Raw genomic sequence first — 17,446 nt, forward strand, 5'->3', positions numbered from 1 at the left:
TCTGGAGTCTGTAAGTGCCACATAGATATGAATTTTATCTTTCTGACTTTTCATGGCAAAACCTCTGGAAATATACATCAAAGTCTTTGTGTACATTTTGGATGTTGCAATAAACTGAGTTTGTTAATGTACACTTCAGGTAAGCCATTCTTGATATTGTTGTAGAGAATATGGCACAAATATGGCATCAGATTAATTAAAAGTTATATATTTTTAAGAAACAAGATTCGTTTTTAAGCAGATGCTGGTTGATGTTAGTTTGATCACAAAAGCTTTAAGGCTGTGATGAGTTCAGACTTCACTCCATTCTACTTATCCTGATCACTTAATCACTTAATTATATGTTTCTCCAGATGCTGCTATATTGTATTCAAAGAGCAGACACTGCACTGCAAACAATACCTGCCTCTCATCTCTATCAAATCTTCCTTTTGTTTATTGGATCATCTTTAGGCGACATGAATTTACAACTTTAGGCCTTGTTGCTTATCGGAAAAATACTAATTTTCTTGTAAGTACTTGTCCAGTCAAATTAAGTTACTTATGTAGTCATCTTTAAATGTCACTCCTCTTGTCAATGTTGCTCCCTAAAGTCCAGAATATACAAGAATATCCCTGCATGTTTGAACAATGAACAATCTCTGGCTTCGTGCATTTGGAGAGGGAAATTATGACTAATCTTGTACAGAGTAAGTGGCACAGGGGAAAAAAGGGGGAAAGTGTGCAGCAAAATGACCTTTTTTCCCTTGAAGCCTTTGAGCCCCCAAAACATGAGACCCATCGACAACAAACACACAAATAAAAAAGGGAACAAGCACAAATTCATTGCTGTCTTTTATTATCATATATGATGCTAAAGCTTTGGCAATGTTTTCACTTTTTGCATTCACATTAATCTACCAGCAGAGGAAGACAGAGAGAGAGGGGAGAGGGGTGTTGTTCACATTTTGTCCTTGTGTATTTTTCAACGAGGTAACCAAAATAAAGAGATACCTCTGAATAACTCGGACTCATTGCACTGTTGTTCTGGACTGTATTAGATAGTTGACATGGATGTAATGCATTATTTTGTCATTCACAGTTAGTGATAGTGTTCTTTGAACATTATAGATAAATGGAAAAATTATGAGGTTGGTTTGCACACAGTTCATGCCTCCTCCGCACTCTTTACCTTGTCTGAATTTTATTGATTGATTTACTGATGAGTTGCAGCTTTACGAGGCTCTGTGAGAATCAAGGTAGCTCTCAAATAATGAAAAAAATATAAAAACTATTACAACAAAACATTATTATGAACCATATATTAATCAATATTATTCAACTTTTTTATTTTGGTATTCCGAATAAGATTTTTTTTTTCTCCTACCTGGAATGCTGTTTCTGTCCAAATGTCACATGCAGACATAAATAAATGTGTAGGCCTAAATATATTGTTTACAAACTTTCTGGGAGTTGAGTTAGTTTACAGGGATATAAAAAAGAAGGATTTGAGAAACACAGAATCAAATGTTAAAAGTATCAGCAACCATACAAGCATAAAGGCAGAAGCATCTCATCTTCATCCTCCTTTAGTCTGTGAAAGAGAAAAAAAAATCAGTGAGTTTATTTCACAAGTGTATCCCTTTGCAAACATAACCACTGCGTGACAGTAATGCAATAATAAATAAGAGCAATAATACTGGGAAACAATTTGAGAAGTAGTATTATAGTGAATGTATTTCACCATGGCACTTGCATGGAACTAAAAATGAAAATTATATACAATTAAAATACAGAAGATGAAGCCCATTTTATGTATTTAATGTTCGACTAGCTTTAGACGGAGGCTCGCTCATTGTGTTGGCCCCTCCTCACACGGGTCAGACCAATCCAAACTCTATACAGTCCGAAGACTTCCGGACTGAGGCCCATATATGGCTGACTCCGCCTCCTCCGTTCCCCTCGTTGATTCATAAATTGTACAGCCCTCCTCTTAGCAGGCCTCGCGTACAGGCCTGAACGCTCAAAAAGTCACACAATGACTTTTTAAAATGCTTTTAAACGTGATGTCACCCTTTAAAGACACATTTGAACAGTTTCGGGTCACTTGGTGGCCCCTGATCTAAGCTGCGAAGGTTTCTGACGAAGATTATATGTGACAGGGCCTTAAGGTAAGAAAAATAAGATAACGCTTCTTTTAAAAACAACCCATCGTTACTTAAGGTTTTATTTTCGTCCACATTCGGGCAGAAAGATTAAAAACTCAAGTGAAAAAAGTAGGCTATGATTAGGACTTTGTGGTGACATTCAACTAAAAACAAAATCGCAGCCTCCAATGGTCCAAATTCCGGTTTTAAGCATGCAAACGCCCCTCACTTTGTTAACGTGCATGTTGCTAACATTGATGTATCTACAATGCTGCAGTGCTTTGACAGTGTGCTGCTGTTTTCCAGCTCTTCAATGACAGCAGTGTGAGGCAGGCAGGCGCGCGCACACACACACACACACTCACGAGCCACACACACAGAGGAGAGGAGACACCACACTACAAAAAATATCATCTCTTATTACAGCCTATACTATGTCTGTTTTTTAAAAAGAGCAAGCAAATAATGTTGATATCTATTAATTACGTTAATAAATAAAGCAGCTTATGCCTAAATGTTGACCATGAGGTCATTCTCTGAGCTGACAACGGGCTAAAAGTACAGATCTGAGGTCATTGTGATTGGTAATAATAATTAGTAATCATTATATCCCTTTAGAGTGTTAAACAAGCCGTTGTACACGAAATCAAAACAGCACATTGCTAACAATATGCGGAAGCATAGGGCTGGGCAATATGGTAAGAAAATAACTCTCATTATAACTCATTTTTAAGCCATTTTAAAAAAAAAAAAATGTATTTATATTATCTAATCAGAGCATTGATGCATTAGCTGTTATCAAATAACATTAGAATTAAACAGGGTTGCAAAAATGTCCTACCACTTATTTTGTATTTTTTGGTTTGCTGGGATATTAATTTAAAAAGTAGGCTATTGTAACCCTGTTTTAGATTTAGGCTAAAATGAGTAGTTGTATGGCGCTGCAAAAGCCCAGGTGATTATATATTGTAGCAACTCTGCTGCTATGTTAATGTTGGATGCTGTTACGTGCAGATGTTCTGTAAGTTCCTACCTCTCTTGTTACCTGAATGCATCTTGAGAGCTGAGTTAGGCGTGTGAATGGCTGAGAGGAGAGAGGGGGCGGGGTAGGAGTGAGAAGGTGAAGAGTCTGTGTGTGTATGTGTGTGAGAGAGGGCAAGTGTGAGGTGCCAGAGAGCAGCCAAGTTGATCTGTGCCTGTATTATTTTATTTTTGTTTTGTGCGTGGTTACGGCCTACAGTAACCAGTTCAGTAATAAAGTGGCGTACTGATAAACCGTCGCCTTTCTTTCCAACGTCTTGCCGGACGTTACAATATATATATATCATGTATGTATACTGTATGACAAGCAGAAAAAATAACCTTTCTAACCTGAACAATAACTGGTTCCATAGGTATCTGATCCAGCACACACACACACACACACACACTGCAGTGACTTATTAACTCACATGCATTCCCTAAAGTTTTGCCTTGCCAAACCTCACCTATGACCTACGACCAAAACCAGCCTGAGCTTAATGTGGAGCAGCGTTTTTATCTGGTAAGTCCCCAACACTACCCCCAGACACAGACAAAAGAAACACAGTTTTAGCAGCATCAAAAACACTTTCACTTTCGATTCCGGTGGATATGTCGAGGCAAAAACCTACAGGAGATTCTGCTTTTCGGTCGTCGTGTGCAGGCTGAAGCCATTTTGTTACACTGATACTTGTCCTATTATGAAACGAGTGTAATCAGATGGAAAAACATGTATTAACATGCATCAGAACAGGAAAGCATGGGAATAACCGCTCTTTCAAAAGGGTGGTAAATGACAAGTGTCACCCTCTCATCATGACACCGCAAGTAACATAAAAAGGGATGTCAGGCATAAAGTAAGGCCTTATATTACAGAGTTTAATCTCAGACTAAAAAGGACCTGTATTCAACAGCGTGAAAAAGCTCTATATTTCTGTTGGAGGCTTAGTTTAAAATCAAACAATAACAACGATTTTTTAGGGCTAACATTTTGCACATTTCCTAGAGATGCGTGGCTGTAAATAACACACATTTAATGTTTTACATAGCCTGCACTTTTGCATAACCCTAATTTCCATTATAAATCAAAGTATTTCTAAGTAGAGTAATGATCTGAATAAATATCTCGACTCGTTGATGTATTTTATTTTATTCTGATTTAAATATTTTTAGCCTTTATATAGCGTGTATTGTAAAGGGGCTACACCTATTGTACAGCCTTGACAAATAACGCAACCACAGTCAAAACGAAATTGTGGCAATCCGTTGCAATAGTTGGTCTAAAATGTGCTGAGATATTATATATGCCGCGTTAGACTTAAAATAATCAGAAACATGTAGGGCTTATATGGTTGTTATTATTATAATCAGAATCCCGTGTTCTCACATTTACTCTTCTTGTTTTCATTAAACTCACGTTACCGTTAGGGCCTACCACTGTTATTATTAGAATATATATGCCTATAATTGTCAGTCACAAAGATACCAACGCCTACTTTTTGAGTCATGAATATGAGTAACAAAATGTAAATGAAACTCGGCTTATTCATTTTGTTTAATTTGTGGTTCTTTCTTCTCTTATGAGAGCCACTATGCAACATACAGAGGCTGATATCGGCAGCACGGCTCTTAAACCTGAAATCATTATCACATTGGCTTACAGACTTTGTCAAAAGACCAGTAGTTTTCAGCTTATATTTATTTATTTTATGGGCTATATTGTTCTGGGGGAGTTACAGAAATATTCTCTTTGTTTGAAAAAGCACGGTTTACTGCTGACCGCTCCCAAAACAAATTCAGAAATTCACATTAGGCCCGAAACAGCAACTGGATAGGCCTATTAAATTTGCCTTTGAATCTTTAAGAGAGGAAACCATCTTTATAAGAATGCCTTGCGTTTTTTGCTGGAAGCTATTTCATAGGAAAAACATTGGGGGGAAATTGAATTCACTCACGTGAGCTCAAATAATCGTTGATGTATTTGGCAGCATCCTCTCTTTTGTGGATGTGCGCGAGCTGCGCCGCGGTGTGTCCCAGGCCGTTTGTGGCTCGAGGGTCCGCGGTGAGTCCGATCAGCAGCTGGACCACCTCGAGGTGACCCTCCCTGGCGGCCAGGTGCAGCGGCAGGTTACCTTTCTCGTCCACGAGATTAATATCTGCCCCGTGGTCCACCAGCGCGCGAACAGAATCAACGAATCCTTCACGCGCGGCGTCGTGCGTCACGGTGAGATTGTGGACCGGGTCTCGTATGTTGGGGTCTGCCCCCGCCTCCAGAAGAGCCTTGACTAAGGCGTCGTTCCCCAACATCACGACCTGCACAGTTAAAGAGGGAAGAAAATCAACAAACAATAGATAAACATAGCAAGTGTAGAAATATAAAGTTATAATAAAAATGGCTGACTGGAAACTTGATTAGCTATCAACTTCTCTATTCAATTAATAGCCAACTAATCTGAGAAGTCGATTAATCTATTTGCGTGGCTTTTTTTTTTTTTCAAGAAAAAGCAGTCGAAATTCTTTGATTCCAGCTTCATTAATTTAAATATTTCTGTTTTCTTTTCTTTTGTTTTCTCTTGCTCCACTTTGACAGTAAACTGAATATCTTTGGAGTGTGGACAAAACAAGAAATCATCAGAGGTCGTTTTAGGCTTAGAAAAAATACTATCCTCGCATATTTGAATGTTTTTTTTAAAGAAATAAAAAGTAAACAAAAATAATTAATTTGAAATTCTTTTAAATGTGAATATTTTGTAATTTCTTTGTTCATCTATTACACTGAATGTATTTGAGGTATGGACAAAACAAGAAATATCTATCTAACAATCTATCTATTTATCTATCTATCTACACAACACACACACACACACACATATGTATATATATAATGTGTATATATACACACACACTCCCATGCATGCACATAGGGACATTGCTCTGTCTGCATAGATTTATTATTAAGATGAGACTAAAATGACCCAGTTGCAGTCAAAATGTTAAAATATCATTATTATTGCTAAATTATTTGTAATAGAGGCAAAAGTAGTATTGCCATTACTATTATTGACCTGCATGTACATTACTTATACATATACATTACTTATGCAAACTGTTTTAAGGAAATCTAGGAGTGTGCAAAAATTCAAGCAGAACCAGGCATTGTGTAAGAACTGTTCCTCACTCACCATTTTACCCACCACCACCATTTTGTTTTTCCTTTCTCTCACTCTACCAGTGACCATCAAATTTATCATGCGTCTCCTGTAACCTTTGCAACACTGAAATGGGTTTATTCTTTGTATAACTTCTTTCTTGGGGTCAAAAACTATGCTGGAAATCTTTATTTAGTTGTGTGAAACTGATAGTGGTAAAAAAGGCACCTTATTTTTCCAGAAAAAAAACCCAAACAAACAGATTTGCTCGATTTTAATACATGCATTTCTGATTATCTGATTTGAAATAATTAATTACAACAAGGCCATGAATTTCAAAATGTTTTTGGTAAACTGTTCAGCTATTTTGACTATGAGGTCAGATAGAGGCCAAACTCCCCTCTTCCATCTGCTCACAGATTTTGTAATCTGAAACTTTTTAATACTGATCTATATTATTTAATTGTATATAGGATATATATGATCAAAGATTACATGATATTTGAGGATAAAATATGATTAGGCTTTATATTGTGTAGGCCTACAACAGCACAGTAAAACAAGGAAGTCACAAGATGCACACAAAGACAAAACAAAACAGGAAAAAAACGTGAACAAAACTATTTTTTTTAATTTAATGTCGACACAAACTAATTTAAAAAGGGGTTTACACCAACCTGCAGTGCAGTCCTGTTGTATTTGTTAAAGCCATTAACATCTGTTCCATTTTGCAGCAAAAGCAACACTTGGCTCAAGTTTCCTTTGGCAGAGGCATTGCAGAGTGTCTCAGCCATTCTTGTAAAAAAAAAAAAAAGAAAGAAAAGAAAAGAAAAAAGTAAAAACAGGTAAAAGGCAATGATTCTCACAAGATGTGTGCAGAAGAACTGTAACCCAGAATGAAAGTCTGATTAAGTACATCTCTTACAGGCACCTCCCTCTTACCATCACACCATACATGGGCTTGACCTGCACAAAAGTAACTCTGACGCTGTAAAAAATATCAAAACATTTGGGAATGGCTGTGCAGTACAGCACAGCCTACTGAATAATAATAATAATAATAATAATGATAATAATAATAATAACAACAACAATAATAATAACAATAATAGCAATAATAACAATAATAATAATAATTATTATTATTATTACTTATTTTGGGGGTAGAATTGCATGAAAAATGTTCAATTTGATTTTAAAATAATTTTGTAATATTGATTGATGAGGAACCAGAAGCTATACATTCTAAGAACTATATATAATAAAATACGTATATTAAACATTTTATACATTTTCATACTATACATATTTCATTTACTTTTACTACATCTAACTTTTACCTAGCTCCCCTCAAGAAATTTGCAGATGTTCATTTTACACTTGAATACTTTTCACTTTCCAGTTAATGTTATACTTATGGCATCATGATTTTGGTGCTTAATCAGCATCCAGATGGGAATATGTCCTTATATGTCTAATGATCTACATTTAACTTCAAATTCAAATTGATTTGCATCCAAATACTTTCAACATATATAAAGTTATGTTAGTTAAGAAAGTCCAGCTGCAAAAGACACACTGCCACCTCAGGGTGACTGGCATACTTAATTTAATATAGATGCATTTTACGTCATAATTACACAGAATTAATGTAAAAACAATTATTTTCCCACATTTTGCAGAGGCATTGCAGAGTGTGTCAGTCATTTTTGTAAAATATACATAAACAAATACAAGCCAATGTTTCTGATGGAGGCCTGATCAAGAATATCTTATAGATGTTTCCCTCCCACAAACATCACACTGTATGTGGGCTTGACCTGATCTTAGACTGACACTGTAAAAAATGTATTTAGGATACTAGTACTGTTACTACTACTACTACTTCTACTACTACTACTACTACTACTACTACTACTATAATAATAATGATAAAGTAAACTAGCCCACTGATAATATAATTATGGTAATAACAATAAAAATAATGATGTGAATGATACATACATACATAGCCTAGCTTCATACATATTATAAATAATAAAATAAATACTCACACACAGACACGCGTATTTGTGTGGGTGTGTGGTAGCCTTAGAATGTATACATTTTTTATGTTTCAGTTTCAAACACATGATAGAAAACATTTGCAGACGTGTCCGTGCATTTTACACGGTGATACTTCTCACCTTCACAATTAATTTGTTTACTAAGGATTTTAGTGCTCAGTCAGCATCCCGATGGACAATAAATCCGTCTAACCCTGTGAACTACGTTTGACTTTAAATTGATTGGTGTGTAAATAGCCTACTTTTAAGATTTCTGAATATAAAGTTGTGGTTGTTACTGCAAAAGACATTCTGCCACCTCTTGGTGACTGGCATACTTCATTTTGATGCATTTGAGACATAATTATATGTAAAACAACAATTGCTTCCCCCACATTTTGTTTTAGCACTCTCTCGCTGCTCTGCCTGTCTTGTGATCCGATGTGCTGCGGGTGATCTGGAGCAGAAACTAAATTTAATCGAAAACACGATCACCTTTATAGTTTCTTTTCCCTATTATATACCCTGATGCATTTATAATAGACCTAAACGTTATTGTATGTAGGATATAACCTACATGCATATAATAACTTTAGTATTCTACGCTCAAATCTATATTTATATTTGAGAAAACCCACCTTGCTTAAAATGTGATTAAAACCATAACAAAAGCCTTCCTCCGAGTAACTGCTCACTGCGTGCCATCCCGAGTCGACCGCTAGAAAAGCAAAATAACAACAATAACAAAATAAATAAATGGACTCCAAATAGTTACACCTACGCATATCGTTCAAAATATGTGATGTCACTTCCCGCTCATTTTGTGATGATTTTGACATAATGTATCTAAAAAATGCGTCTCTCTGTGCGGCGGCCACCATGTCCTGCTGTCAGCACGAGAGACGGAGACACAGAGAGAGACGGAGACAGAGAGAGGGAGACAGAGGGGAGAGGGGAAAAGATCGCAGTCATCACGAGGTATCTTCCATTTTCAAAAATAAACCTACCGAATACAATAATCCTCCATGAAGCAGTGTAACAACGGTATCCGATTGAATTTTCTTCAAAATTCCCTTCAGGCTAAAAGTCCGAGCATCGTGAAGCTCCTGCTGAAATACGGTCTCTGTCATCACAAAGCGTGGTTCATCTAATGTGCAGATTGAGCTGCGGGAGGCAGGGTAGTTGTCTTTACAGTTCAGCTAAGACACTACATTTTTTGAACGACTCGCCAAAAACTGATGCTGGTGTGATTGGACAGCAGCTAAATGATAGGCGGGACAGTAACGGAGCTTAATGATGCAGGGACAGCGCAGCGCTGACAAAGGTGGACCGCAGGCCGAACAGTCACATTATTAGCACATCGATATAATCAGTGTGTCCTGCTTCATCTGTGATTATAATTTCAAATGCACGATGAAGAGAGGGGTTTTTCTGGGTCATGGGCTGTAACCATCTTTCACTTTCCTTTCATCGTGCCGCCCTCTAGCGATGGGACTTTATATTTCCTGCATGTTTGGTATCTGATGCATCACTGAGGTCAGGTGTGTAGCGACTTACTGTACAGGCTACCCCTGCAGAATTAATGCGCCACTACAGCAGAAAAACTTTTATGAACTCGATGGCGTGATAAAGCCTGGGCACTGTAATTTTTTGGTTGCAGAAGGCTTTTAAATCACTTTGTCTTGATCTGAACATTATTGGTTGGATTATGGATATTTTGTCAGGGAGACCACAGACCACTCCAGGGGGATGCTGATCATGTCCGCTTTCATTTACATTGTACATGCATTCATGCGTTGCCAAAGCACAATTGCAATAAAATACAGTGAATTATATTGACAACAGATCAAATAAATTACAGTATTAGTAAAATATAGTAAAATAAGGTTTAAAACTAGTAAATAAGTAAAGAAACTAGAACTTATATATATATATTTTTTTACATAGGTTATACACACACACACACACACACACACACACACACACACACTGTATTTATATACTGTATGTATAGCCTAACTCATATGTCTCATATATGTTTACCTATAAACACATTTTGCATATGTGTGTGCATTATAGATCTGCTGTATGTATAGGTAATTACTGTTTGTTTGTTTGTTTGTTTTATATTAACACTTTGAAACCTGAGCAGATTATGTTTATTTTTTTGAAAAACACGGGAGGAAGGCAATGAGCAATGGAAAAAGAAATTATCCAAAAATTATTTAAAAAAAAAAAAAAAAAGAAAGAAAAAAGAAAATTACCTGAAAATTACTAATAAATAAATGCATTTTAAAAAAGGGAAAACAAGGAATTACATGGAAAAAGAGCAAAAAAAAAAAAAAAAATTCTTTAACAATTTTTTAAATCTATAATTCTAATAATTAGCTCTAAATATAATTTTTACTTAGCATTCTTCTGTTTTCCCTAGACATTTTTTCCTTAGCTTTTTAAAAATGACTTTCTGAAATTGAATTTCTTGAAATTTGTGGAACTTTTCTCATCAAGTTGCTAATTGCCTTTTCCCTGTTTTTTAAAAAATAGATTGCACCAATTAGCCCAGAGTTCAAAGGTTTAAATACTTGTAAAAGGCCTCTGAAAGCAGCACAAGAAAAGTGGTATCACTTCAGGTTTCAAAGGTTTAATACAAATTCATAGAATCAAGTGTAGTGTAATACACACAAAAAAAGTAGAGTAAATTGAGTGAATTAAAAGACTGAGTGTGAGCTGAAGGAGAAAAGGAACTCCAGCCATCATGTCTTGTATCTCTCGGGCTGTGACATGCACTGACGTCTCTTGCTGCTTCTACGGAGCTGATACTATATTCTCCAAGTAGATGTTGCATTTTAATCTGATCTGAGAAGGCATCAATATCTTGGAGTTAACATGTAATTTTTAAAAAGAACGTTGTTTTGTTGTCTTCATATGCGTTACATTTAATCAGGAAATGTTGCTCTGTCTGCACCTCTCTCTGTGGACAGAGTTGACACAGCCTGCTGTCTCTGGGCAGCCAGGTCTTTCAGCCAGTCTCTGTGGCCAGGATGTGATCACAGAGTCTGTACATACTTAGCGTCTGTATCAGCTTCAGATCTGTCATGGCACTCAGATAGTTGTGTATCGTCTGTTTAGAGCCAAATAGCACTGAAGTTCGTTTTGAGTTTTTGTGGTAGAAGTCCCATAGTTGATATAGTTTTCTTTATCTATAGTTTGGTTGGTTTGGATTGTGTGAGGGCTGTCCTGAGGCCTTGTGCTGTTAGATGAGTATACTGTGTAGTACTACAGTGGAAAAAGGAACAAGGTCATATTGGGTTTCATGACTGGCACTCTCAAGTGTAGACCTAATCCTCAATAGACTTCTGCATAGGCGTATTATGAAACAATGGGCACATGGGCACAGACATGCAAAAGGCCCCACCACCTCTCCTATACAGGAACAAAACACACAGACTTTGTGTTGATTTTTGGTGCTTTTATTTTATCATTTTGCAGCTCTCTGTAGTTGTTACACATCGTTTTGTGGTTTTTGGTCTCTTTACAGTAATTTTGTATACGCTCATTTAGTGTCTCTTTGTAGTTATTTAGCCTATTGCTGTAGTTATTTTGTGTCTATTTGCAATTTCTTTGTATCTCTTTGTGTTTTTATTTTTTTTTAAATGTTGTCTCTTTGAAACAATTTTGAATCACTTCCTGGTCGATACATGTTAATTTTCGTGACAGGTTGAAGGCAAAGACCGTACAAATAATGGACGAAGCTACCGTGACTTCACTCCTGGTTGAAAATGTTCAGCCTTACATCAGAAATAAACATAAAATAGCCTCTATAGCTAATTTCAATATCGATGGCAACTGTACAGAGGATGAAATTTTTCATAACTTGGTACATGTTAATTTGAGAGATAGGTTGCAGGCATAGATTGTATAAATAATAGCCATAGCTACTGTGATGTCACCCATGGGTTTATGGACTGCCATTTTAAAGCCTCAGGTATGGCATTTTGACTGTCACCATCTTTGTTTTTTGGAACCAGAAGTGACAATATTTGGCTGTGAGTCTGCTTATGTGGAGGAGACTCACAGACTGTAGCCTTGCAGACAGTGTGTCACCCAAGTGGCCCTGCTCTTAAATATGTTGAACTTTGGGCCTTAATAAGATGTAAACTAGCTGAAAAATGAAAAAAAAAATCACCCTTGTACAGCTGACATGAATTTTGAAATTAGCTTGAGAGACCAAAACTATTTTTTGCACCAGGCTTTAAATGCGTTTTTTTCTGCTGTGGGCATTTTAACGTGGGGGTCTACAGGGATTGACTCTCTTCCGGAGCCAGTCTCAAGTGGCTATTTCAAAGAACTGCAGTTTTTGGCACTTTCACATTGGCTCCATTTTACACCCTCGGAGGCTGCTGGTGGCAGGTGAAGGTCAGGGGGTGCCCTGACATTTTGGGCCCCTAGGCATGTGTCTATAGACCTGTTCAGCAATTCATCCATGCTGTCACGGTACACAACATGGTGCGTAAGTAGCTGTGCATGAAGACAAAAGGTCCAGTTAATGATAAAGAGTCAAGTGTTGCCTACGCATTTGTAATTGCAGGAGATTTCCACTTCCGCTCTTGCCTGACACTTGAGACTGTGTTTGTGAGCTTAGTGCACTCAAGCACGTTACTGGCAGGCCTACATAGCCTATTCATATTGGTATTTTTTATTTCCTCTTGTGAATCATGGGCGTAGGCAGGCATGGGGGCAGGTGGCAGCCAGGGCAATGGCACCTGCCTGTTTGTTGTCTGAGCAAAATTCCAATCCTTAAAATGCCCCATTGTTGAAGCAACAGAATGTTGGAGTCTGTGAGTCCATACCTCAATCCACCCAATCCAACGAAACCAATGTTCTGGAAAATTATTAAGTACAACACAGAGCCAACAGTTGTCTTTCTGATAGTTTAATTCAAGCGTTTGCAAATGGACCCCTGCTCTCTCCAGCATGAGACGACGCGAAAGAAAGGTCCAAGAGCAGAGGAGATGCGGGAATAAAATACAGTGCATTATCTTGACCTGGTTACAGTTTGTCCTTCAAACAAGACAAACATAAACAATGACATGATTTATCACACAGTATACGTCATCATGCACAGTACAGAGAGAACAAGGATTTACACCAAAAGATCAACACAGTGGTTCGTCATATGACACTAACAATATGATCAAACAGAGAGTGTTACTCATTATGATATGATAAAAAGAGAGAGATGATGATGAGAAGTGGGAACTCCCATCACACCAACCCAGCCACAAAAGATAGACCTAATGAGATTTACCCTGGTTTGAGGCAAATCTGTAGGTTTGGCTAGTGTTGTACCAATTTTACTGTGACACATCGGGTTCTGTGACACAAGTAGGAATTTCAGTTGTATTGCCAATGCACAGCCCATTGCTTTGTTACATATGCTACAATTTCGGGATATTTCTGTGATCTGCCAGATTCTAATGTGTGCTATAGTTGGGGAGGACTTAAAGTTGGGTTTTGTTTGCATTTTTTTTTAACATTTCTGAATAATTTGTCTCTGCAGTCACACCCCTATAAGGCCCGAAATGGTTTAGTCTGCCCCTGTACTGGGTACATCTCTAAACTCAGCCAGAGCAGAGTGAAGGACTGCTTAAGCTGCTCATATCTTTCCCAAAGAAAGGGAACTTGGAGTTACAGATAAGGAAAACAAAAAAAACTGAAAGGGCATGGGAAAAAAGGCAAACTTACTTTGTAAGAAAAGTCACAGAATCTGATGGGTCACGGATTTTGGTGTAACACTCACACCCTGGAAATGCATCTGATCAGAGACCAGTCTTTGGATAGACCTTCATTTTGCCATATTTCTTCTTACCCTCCATTGCCATGTCCAGGGCCCCGTTGTGTCATAATCATAATCTGTCCATGCTTAACGCTGCTTATTCCAACGCATTGCACCAACGAACACTGTCTTTCCCTAAGAAAGGGAAAAAAACTTTTTAAAACCGGTTCGCTCTGCATTGGCATCTGCTGGTAGAAGCTTGCATTGCACCCATTTGTCATTGTTTTTGTTGTAAGCTTATATGTATGTATGTTTACATAATAAATACATCTATGTGTGTATATATATATATGTGTGTGTGTGTGTGTGTGTATATATATATATATATATATATATACACACACACACACACACACACACACACACACACACATATATATAATATGTATGTATGTACATCCATGGCGCATGGCATGAAGCAGCAGGGAACACTTTTTCCAGGTTTAGAAAAGTGTAAAATACCCGGATCTACTGGACCATAGAGCATGCGTAAAAGTGATTAACGACAGCCGAACGCGGCCGAGTGCGGCCGAGTCTCCCCGAGCACTGACTCCGACTCACTGGCTCGCTCACACAGATGACCCGAATGCTTGAAGCGAACAGCGCTCGTTCACGAGCATTCCTCTTGAAATAGCTTAGCTTATTAGCAACAACATCTAATCGGTGCTGTCAGTTTTCATATTTATGTGATAATCAGATAATGGTATATCTATCTCTCTATACACACAACACAGTCACATATACACACACACACACACACACATAAATATACATAGGTCTATAGTTTATCAGGGAATCATATTGGAATCACGATCAGAGAAATTAAATTAACAATTAAAATATGCTGTGCCCACAAAAATATAATAAAAGGTGGTGCCTTGTAACATTGCCCCGTGTATTATTACACAGCTCAACTTTTAAGTGAATACTACATTCAGTACCATTTAATAACTGTCACTAGTGCTCCGCGCTGATAACTGGTTGTATCAATACAGACCATAGACTGTAATATACAGTCTATGATACAGACATGGTAAGATGTCCATATTACAGGCTTTACAGCCGACAGCGAATAGATATATTGTAAGATAGTTAAAATGATGAACTAATTCAAAAATATCCATTACTACGGCCGGCACGAGGCCTGTGCTGTGTCCGGGACCCCAAGAGTTTCATGCGCGTGCACGCGGTGAAGTCCCGGGGTCCGATGCGCGTTCATTCTATGTCTGGAGAAATACCTCTAAATTCGGAAAATGGCGCATTTAACCTATTAAAGACTTGATGTTTTTAATAATGGCTATTTAAAAAGGCGTTCTGAAAAGTTAATTTGTCTCAAAAAAAAATATCCAGTGATTTAAAGACGTCTCTTTCCCAATGTTAAGCAAATGGGGAGAAGTCTTTCTGGGCCAGTGTGCATCACGTGACGGTGTAGTTCCACTTTCAGCCGCTATGTAACTTTAGCATCAGAGCTGGCGCACTTCCTGGGGGCTTGGATCTTGGGTGACGAATTTGCCATCTCTAGTTTTTACGACCATTTACGTCTGCCGTAAAGCACGAGCTAGATGACAATAATGATATGAGATAACTGAACACTGTAACGTTACTTTACTGAGTTTTCTCTATACGAGGGCGTTAAATCCCAACAAAGTTGAGTATTTCCAAGTTGCCAACCTCTCACTCGTCGCCACGCCTGAGCAAAGTATTTTAATAACACTCAGTGTCGCTCTGTGAGGCGAGAAAGCGACGAGAGCCAGTGGAAGAAGAATTGCTTTTAGCCAGTCATTGCCATGGCCTCCGAAAGCGGCGAGAGCAACATGGACAGAGAGATGATTCTGGCCGACTTTCAGGTGTGTCTCTTTTTATATCTCCTAAATTTTACATTCAGCGGTTGGTAATCTGTTTGCCGTTGTCGAAATGTCTCGGGATGCTGTCAACAACCGCCGCACACACGGACCTGACTGGCGTCGTAAACAGCAGACCTGAGCAGAGCTGTGCTCACTGTGGTTAGCTCACCTAGCTAACAAACTGACCGTTTGCTAACTGATTATGGATGTAATTATTAGCTGGGACCTCGCTAACTATATAGCGGCTGCCCAAGTCTGCCAACCTACACAGTGAAATAATGTGTATTTTTCGCTGGCTTCAAGTTTGCCGGCTTGATAGATAACGACGACCTGGTTAGCTAACAGGAAAGCTACATTAACTGTCAACTTGTTTACACATCACCAGTCGTCGCGTCCGGGTTTTAAATGCTCGACAGAGACGGTGTGTCCCTCAAAGATACTGCGTTTTTAGCCAAGTATTCAGGTAGGGTAGTTTATTTTGACGACGTGAAAATGTAAGGTGCCAAATTATGCTTCCTCCTAAAATTGTCAATTATTTAGCATCTTGTTTGGTTTGTCCTCATGCTCAGTGACATCAAAATAATACACATCCTTCTTCTAAATCTACACTTAAAAAATTAACCATGTCTTTAGTGGTGTCCGTCTGAAGGGTTTGTTACTGTAGCCTTGTGTTTTGATTCAACCATGTTAATAATATTTTACAACAGACCTGACCAATGCACTCATAAGTCATTTTATTTGTCATTGCAGATGTACAAGATAATTATGTTAAGTTACTCTCCGGCTCACAGGAGTACACACATTCAAAAACAACATTAAATTAAAGCTAAGTCAAAACATTAAGATAAGACAAAATCAATATGAAACCATAAATAATGATGCGATAAACAGTGACAAATACCTATAAGCATAAATGATAATAATAGTGATAATATGAAGTGTGTCTTACATGTCAATAAATAAATGGCAGCATTGTGGCTTTGGTCATTGCATGATATAAAGTGCATGCAGCAGGTGTAGTTTTCCAGTCAGATTAGGCCAGGACACACTAGTCATATTTATTCAATTAGGCTACCTTGTCACATTTTGTAAAGGGCTCAAACTTGAATCTAGTGCATTTACACTTTGTACTCACAGTTACACTTAATTGTTTGTTACATTTCTAAAGGAGGCACCACACTCACAAAGTTGTGTCATCCTCAGGGCCCATATATTATGCATATTTCCTAATGTTTTAACTTATGAACCTCTCCACCTTTGCAAATAGTGTTGCAGCTTCATTAGATTTTGTTTCATACACATGAGATGAGATATGATCTGAAACTTGGGGTAATTGTTATGTGTTGTTCCTGGGGAGTCTGAATTAGCATTGTATCAGAAATACCTCATGAGACAGATGCTGTGCATATAACAAAAAAAAAAAACA

The 17,446-nt window shown here is 37.7% G+C and overlaps 2 protein-coding genes across 2 annotated transcripts in view; one reads left to right on the forward strand and one right to left on the reverse strand.

Annotated features, from left to right (window-relative positions):
• Nucleotides 1-821: 821 nt before the first annotated feature.
• On the reverse strand, nt 822-9,567 carry cdkn2c (cyclin-dependent kinase inhibitor 2C (p18, inhibits CDK4)). Its single transcript, XM_042484031.2, has 5 exons — nt 9,348-9,567; nt 8,979-9,058; nt 6,973-7,090; nt 5,102-5,459; nt 822-1,573 (listed from the first exon to the last, which is right to left on the reverse strand). The coding sequence occupies exons 3-5, from the start codon at nt 7,087-7,089 to the stop codon at nt 1,569-1,571; spliced, it is 480 nt and encodes a 159-aa protein (XP_042339965.2). The 5' UTR covers nt 7,090; nt 8,979-9,058; nt 9,348-9,567; the 3' UTR covers nt 822-1,568.
• A 6,112-nt stretch (nt 9,568-15,679) lies between these two features.
• The window catches only part of faf1 (Fas (TNFRSF6) associated factor 1), an 83,008-nt gene continuing 81,241 nt past the window's right edge, over nt 15,680-17,446 (forward strand). The window contains exon 1 of the mRNA XM_042480971.2: nt 15,680-16,023. Coding sequence (XP_042336905.1) covers nt 15,964-16,023 — 60 coding nt within the window. The 5' untranslated portion in view covers nt 15,680-15,963. The remainder of the gene's footprint in view (nt 16,024-17,446) is intronic.

The sequence above is a fragment of the Plectropomus leopardus genome, chromosome 5 (genome assembly GCF_026936395.1).
Source record: "Plectropomus leopardus strain MGB_pleo_1.0 chromosome 5, ASM2693639v1, whole genome shotgun sequence".
Lineage (NCBI taxonomy): Eukaryota > Metazoa > Chordata > Actinopteri > Perciformes > Serranidae > Plectropomus > Plectropomus leopardus.

What these genes read in the sequence shown, in the direction of transcription:
- cdkn2c (XM_042484031.2), bottom strand. Translation starts at nt 7,089, where the DNA reads ATGGCTGAGACACTCTGCAATGCCTCTGCCAAAGGAAACTTGAGCCAA. An exon ending in ACAACAGGACTGCACTGCAG is followed by an intron (nt 5,460 to 6,972) that starts GTTGGTGTAAAC and finishes TTAACTGTGCAG; the next exon opens with GTCGTGATGTTGGGGAACGA.